We start from the raw sequence: 7,021 nt of genomic DNA, 5'->3' as shown, positions 1-7,021 counted from the left end.
ATCCTAAGACTCTCTGGTTGTGTAGACTGTGTGACTGACTTGGAAGTTTTAAATGACATGTGATAGTAGAAATTTGATTAGTAATTGCAGCCCTGCATAAATCAGGCAATTTCTAACTATAGCACTCTGTATCCATCCTCCGACCTCTAACCTTGACATACACATAAAGGGGTTTGTGGTCAAAACTCTAAGTTTGTAACAAATGCATTACTATTATAAGTATGCGAGGTCATACGCGGTTTTTGTTGTGGACCCTTGAGCGTGAACATGTCTAACAGCACTTCTACCGTCCCAACTGGTGACGGAGTGAGATTACTGTACAAGTGTATGTGGCTTCTTTGGCAACTATCTTATAAAATTAAATCTTTGTCACAGTTTCAAAGTAGTTTGTCTGTCTGTCTGTTTGTCTGTCTGCTTGTCTGTCTGCTTGTCTGTCTGTTTGTCTGTCTGCTTGTCTGTCTGTTTGTCTGTCTGCTTGTCTGTCTGTTCGTTTGTCTGTTGTACGGTATGAGGTATAGACCTCCTGTTCACAAGACCCTCTCACGCCGTTGTGCTTGATTCCGCATATTACAACAACGCCAGAAAGGGTCTGGATTCTTTTCGCCTACTTTCTTCACCCTTTAGTGTGTCACCCCATGTCACCAACGTCAACGCATTTATGTTCTTTAGTCAACTATGAATCCACTCCTTCCATCCAAACAAATAGCCTAGCTGTGATATCCAATTACATACACCGAGAGTTTAGAACTTTAGTGCTTCTTCATTGATCCAATCTTGCAAGTAACACCAACAAAACTCATAACCATCATAAAGTGATTCTTTGTTTATTGCCAATCAATAAGATTATGTAAATAAACCACCAGAGAAGTAATTAGTCAACAAACAAAAAATATGAAACCAATTTTTTATAACAATTGAACGTAAATATGTGATACCAGGCAGCATCTCTGTGCATCCAGTCTAATAGAAATATGTTAAAGTTCTGTTGTACAACAGAATTACATGAGTATTTCATCCAGACAGCTGAAGTCCAAGGTTGGTTGAGCAATTATACTCTAACACATGCCACGTCTTCTTCTCTACACGACTCTAAAGAAACAGAGATCCTAACGTATGTCACACTCGCTCATACAATGACACAAAGAGCAACTATTGTGTGGATACTCAGAGCTGTCATACATGCAGTGGTTTAGATAATATCACAGAATTAAATACCAATAATATTGATATTAATAATACTAATTTATAATTTATTTAAATTAAGAAACACTATAGTGCTAAATCCCTCTCTAGTAGTACAGTGTAAGTGTACAAGGATGCAAATACATTATGAGATACAAGGACAGGTGGACGTCACTAGACACCACATGCCAAGACTTGTCTAACTGGCCAATCAACTTGTGTTGTGGTATTGACATAGCAACATAATATGTGCGTCATTGCAACACTTAGATAATTGGTGGCATCTGCTCTTGTGACAATGAGTGCATGCTCAGTAGGAGAGTCACGTGATGGCTCTCGTTACTGTGTACCATAGCACTTCTGTGCCTCGGGTAATGAATAATATACTTAATTAATATTGATACTATTTATTACACGTGACTTGTGTAATTCTGTGGTTACCTTAAGGCCATTGATGATCTTGCTGATGTGTTCAATACACAACCGGCAACAATCTCGTAGAGAATAACTCCTCAACAATGTGATTAGCAAACCAGCTGCGAGCTCTTCAGTACAACATTGTTCAGTGCTTCTAGACTTGCAACTTTCAGCTATAAAAACGAGTAGCATCTCAATCACAGTAAAGCAACAACTAGAGCAAAGACATATAGTTGAAATCAATAAGCACAGACACAAATGTGTGTGTGTGTGGACGTGTGTATGTGGACGTGTAAGTGTGTGTGTGTGTGTGTGTGTGTGTGTGTGTGTGTGTGTGTGTGTGTGTGTGTGTGTGTGTGTGTGTGTGTGCATGCGTGCATCATGCGTGTGTGCACATGTATGTGTAAAATGCCAATGCGTTAGATTGTAGCTTGAGTTACATCGAATGACATGTTGTAAAAGTGAAAGAGTGCTGTAGAGCCCGTAATAGCTAGCAGACAGCATTGCTATAGCAGCGCTTTGAACATCCTGTGACATGTTCCGCAGCCACTCCTCACCACTCGTCCTTCTCTCGTCTGCCCACATCAACGATGCCACAGCCAAGTGACTCACACACGTCGCTGACTCTCCCAAATGTGTGTTTCCAATCAGACTGATCCAACTATTCAAAACAATTGATAAGTTATTATGTAGGCTATTTATTTATTAATCGATTAATTAGAAACTGCAATAGACAAAGTAACTGTTGTGATTGCATGTCAGTCCCTAGACGTCGAAACAGTTCACATAAACATAATAGAATCAGTCCATCCAATAGCATAAAATCCATTCTCTTTAATATAATATGTAAAGTGTGTGTACGTGTGTGTGCGTGTGTGCATGTGTGTGTGTGTGTGTGTGTGTGTGTGTGTGTGTGTGTGTGTGTGTGTGTGTGTGTGTGTGTGTGTGTGTGTGTGTGTGTGTGTGTGTGTGTGTGTGTGTGTGTGTGTGTGTGTGTGTGTGTGTGTGTGTGTGTGTGTGATTCAATAACAACTTCCAACACCTTATAAGAAATCAGTTCTAAGTAGTAGGTAGTAAAACAAAACGTCTAGATATCCATACCATGTGGCTGCCTTTAGAAGACCATACACTGCAAAAACTGGCAAAACAGATAACCCCACCTAAACACACAAAGTGACAACAATCAGCACAACAATCAGTAGGAATGGAATACACTTACAAATGCCTGCTAAATAAACATTGTAAGACAAACAAATTAAACGATTTGCAACAACTAAAAAACTAAAATCATTAAAAGCTTCAAACTAGCTGCTTCATCAAACATCAAACGAGGCAACATTGTTGTGTGTGTGTGTGTGTGTGTGTGTGTGTGTGTGTGTGTGTGTGTGTGTGTGTGTGTGTGTGTGTGTGTGTATGCCACTAAACTCACCGTTTCTCTAAATAACTTCGAGTACACACTCCATAGTTGAGTTGAATTGTTCATAATCTTGTACGTATCAATGACAGCCTATAAAAGCACACGACCTGTCAGAGTCCCTAGTTCTGTCTCCACGTGATCAAACAAATCTGTTCACTACCTCAACGATAGAAACGTGACGCTGCCATTGTGCCTCTATATACCAAAAAATAGCACGTTTATGTGTCATTTATTAGCTTGACTATCACAAGGAATCAACCTTTCATTGAATCACCAACAGTTCGTGTAGTCTAAACATAACAATATTGCTACCTTAATTGATATTAACAACATATATGTAATAAACATGTACAGCTTACCTGTACATCACAAAGCCTCAAATGAGTCAAACTACAATGGAAAAGAGAGAATTCTAGTTAAACACTGTCATAACACCTCATAATACCTCAAAATGCCAACTGCTCAGTACACTATGTGACTATTGTAAGAGACATATTATCATTAGTGACACTTGTTGTGCGCTTTGCTTTATAGGATGCCATTGTCATGGTGTTAGTGCCAATTGTGGCAACAGGTTTCAAATCGTGGCACCAGGCTTGGCATTCATGACTAACTTAGTCTGGTGTGTGTGTGTGTGTGTGTGTGTGTGTGTGTGTGTGTGTGTGTGTGTGTGTGTGTGTGTGTGTGTCTGTGTGTGTGTGTGCGTCTGTGTGTTAGACTTTTTGTCACATTGCAACGTATTACCAATAAGAGGATAAGAAAGAGACAGCTCTATCTCACCTTGAGTACTTGCCAGCATCTTCACTGTCTTTGTGCAAACTCTGAATGTCACTGAGATCAGCCTGACTACAACCTACATATGCATGTTACATTACAAGCACACAACGAAGTCAAACGTAGTAATCATCATATAATAAATAATAATTGTGATAGACAAAATAAGAAACAAATTCATACATACGTATCACAGAAAACACATATAGACAAGTACCCAGATAAACAGCTACAGTGTTGTGTGTGTGTGTGTGTGTGTGTGTGTGTGTGTGTGTGTGTGTGTGTGTGTGTGTGTGTGTGTGTGTGTGTGTGTGTGTGTGTGTGTGTGTGTGTGTGTGTGTGTGTGTGTGTGTGTGTGTGTGTGTGTTTGTGTGTGTATGTGTGTTGTAGCAACCAAATTATAATTTAATTAACATCATATGCAAATGTCAGGTGGTAAACTGACTGGCAGACATGTAAATGAAAATGCAACAACACACAGCAACATCGTCCGTGAATACTGCATCTAAAAATTTCCAAATTTAAATTATTAATTTTTGATTTTTCAAAAAATTAAAATTTAAATATTCACAAATTTAAAATATTAAAATAATTTAAAAAATTAATATTTAAAAATTTACAAATTTTAGAAAAAAATATAAAACCTAAATTAAAAATATACAATTTAGATACTAAAAATTCCAAATTTTAAATCTAAAAATATGTTTTAAATGATTGTATGCCGTAACAAAACATAAACATACTGTACCTGTCAAGAGAGAAAAACAGAAACTTAGCAAACCAGCATCTGATATGCCATGTGACATGTTACAAGAAATATCAGTTTGTGGAGACCTGTGAATAGCACATACAAGTTACACTGACTGGTGTTGACTTTTACTACATTCCGATCACGAACAACACAAACATAAGAAAACACAATCGCATGGTTTTCAAAATGCATTTCCATTTCCCTTCTTGTTGTCTGCTTCCCTATTTGTCTGTCTGTCTGTCTGTTCGTCTGTCAAAGGTATTTCACTATTGATAAAGGACTCTAACTCTACATGAAAGTAAAGCTAAAAAACCTATGATAGTATCTCACATGGGACAGTCTGACATAAAAAGCATATTGTAGGAAACAACAAACAACTAATGAATATAGTTCTGAATTTCTAGTTCAGTGTCATCCCAGTCTTCTTTGTCTCTGTCTGTCCTGTCTGTCTGTCTGTCCGTCCGTCCATCCGTCTGTCAATACATATATTTTCATACATCAGCACTATTACAGTCTAATAGTGCAAACACCAGTCCAAAAGCCCACAATGGGCTACACAACAAAACCCAACTACTTATAGTTAACAAATGCTTTATCAACGTTCAGAGAGTTTTTAAACTGTCCTGCTCTTCCTAATTTCTACTAATCACATTAGCATTGCATCTTTGCAATGCTTTAGACAAACAGCGACACCAGTACGTCTTGAAATCTCTGCTGTTCTTCCTTCCATCTTCATCTGTTGAGAGAATGGACAGTCGATTAAGGAACTGAAGAGCATCATGTCCCCATCTTCCAAAATGTTCAAAAACTAGGGCAATACAGTTAGAGGATCTGCCCCACATGTCCAACTCACCAGCATATTTCTGTGATTTCACGGCTTCTCGTTTGGCTGCAGCTGCGCCATCTTTCAAATCTGCCTAAATAATATGTTTGGCCCATGGGTGAGCCACTGAAATGTCGAGTTCAACGTCACAACCATATTGTGCATCAAATATAATGATATCGGGTTTGTCATCAGTATTAATGTATAGATTCCTTGGTTCTCGCTGATGTCTCATTTTTAGTTGCTGTAAATAGTTGCTCCATACGCTTGATAGTGCTTCATAAGTCCATATAAGCTCACCTCCAGTTTTGCAAGTCAGAAAATGATATCCATCCCCATCAACATCTTTTCCACAATCACAAGTAGAAATCACTGATCCAAGAGGCATTTCACAACCCAACCTCAAACATGTTGCTAGACGAAACTTGCCAGGCTTTAACGCAAACTTTGTTGAAAGAGGTATAAGAGGTATTGAGTCAAGTCATTCACCTGCTCATACTCCTTGAAGAGACCTAAACCTTGCAGATGAGCGCTGAGACTGTGGGTTTGCAAGAATAGATGATACAATGTTATTGGTACTTTCCAAAGTCAATCTTCGTTGTAATTTTTTGGTATTGCTCATCAAATCAATAATGGATTTGTCTGCAGGCAACGCATGATGCAGCTGATAGCTGATAGATACTTCAGAAGAACTTGGAATTGGTCAAGATATAGTCTTGATGAGACCAGTGAGATCTCCAAATAATTGGGGAAGACGAGTCAACGAGCAAGCCCAGCTGGATACAAATGCGATATGACATGTGGACTCAACTGATGACATCCCAAAGCCGCTATTGCAAATTGGCAAAGTTGCTTGTAGCCATTGGTCATCTTCTATATTGAGACAATTCATCAAGTGCAAGAAGGTTCTCTTGGACAGCTGATCGTGAAATCTGGCTGCAGACTTTAGCTGAGTAGGATACACTGACCAAGCAAGGTGTTTATTCGAGTCATGTGGCAAAAGCATAGAAGTAACATTCCAGATTGAGGGTCGTTTAAAGATGAAATCTCGTCACAAAGACTTTGACCTGAATTTACAATGTCCAAACAAGACTCTAAAACATACTGCTGTTGCCCAATTGAAATCCCCAAGATACGAATTCCAGTAGATATAACTCGAACGTCCCTATCAAGGTGAGGTGTTGTAATGTCATTTACAAAACAGCTCACAATTTTTCATTGGCAATGTTAAGACCAATTTCTTCAAACTGGATTCCACATCATTCAGGCGTGAAAGCACATCATCCAGGGGACCAATGAAAAACATATCATCTAGGTATGCCATAACTCTAGTAGACGGACGACTCTCTTGAAGATCCACAAGAAATGGATGTAACGCAACAGAAAATAACATTGGACCAAGAGGATCCCCTTTGTGAAAACCTTCTTGTGATTGCAAAAGATGGGCATTGTAGCCATCATTGAAAACTAGAGGACTGAAACCAGAATACATTTGATGGACGTGATGGAAAATGTCGGGAAATGACTTTGCAACCTCAGGCAGCAAGAGAGCACGTTCCACTGAGTGGAAAGCGTTTTTTAGATCCGTCTTCAGAACAACCCAGTTGGGATGGGATTCAATAAGCAAATTGATATGGTGGAGCAGAAGCTCTGATCC

The 7,021-nt window shown here is 38.8% G+C and overlaps 1 protein-coding gene across 1 annotated transcript in view; it reads right to left on the bottom strand.

Annotated features, from left to right (window-relative positions):
• Positions 1–808: 808 nt before the first annotated feature.
• The window catches only part of LOC134188773 (testis-expressed protein 10 homolog), an 11,538-nt gene continuing 5,325 nt past the window's right edge, over positions 809–7,021 (bottom strand). The window contains exons 5-14 of the mRNA XM_062656967.1: positions 4,539–4,624; positions 3,797–3,869; positions 3,376–3,406; positions 3,276–3,306; positions 3,177–3,211; positions 3,029–3,106; positions 2,701–2,759; positions 2,040–2,260; positions 1,624–1,772; positions 809–1,089 (exon numbers count right to left, since the gene is read on the bottom strand). Coding sequence (XP_062512951.1) covers positions 1,012–1,089; positions 1,624–1,772; positions 2,040–2,260; positions 2,701–2,759; positions 3,029–3,106; positions 3,177–3,211; positions 3,276–3,306; positions 3,376–3,406; positions 3,797–3,869; positions 4,539–4,624 — 841 coding nt within the window. The 3' untranslated portion in view covers positions 809–1,011. The remainder of the gene's footprint in view (positions 1,090–1,623; positions 1,773–2,039; positions 2,261–2,700; positions 2,760–3,028; positions 3,107–3,176; positions 3,212–3,275; positions 3,307–3,375; positions 3,407–3,796; positions 3,870–4,538; positions 4,625–7,021) is intronic.

This window comes from Corticium candelabrum, chromosome 13, assembly GCF_963422355.1.
Source record: "Corticium candelabrum chromosome 13, ooCorCand1.1, whole genome shotgun sequence".
In the NCBI taxonomy this organism is placed as follows: Eukaryota; Metazoa; Porifera; class Homoscleromorpha; order Homosclerophorida; family Plakinidae; genus Corticium; species Corticium candelabrum.
This window is presented reverse-complemented; position numbering and strand designations above follow the sequence as displayed.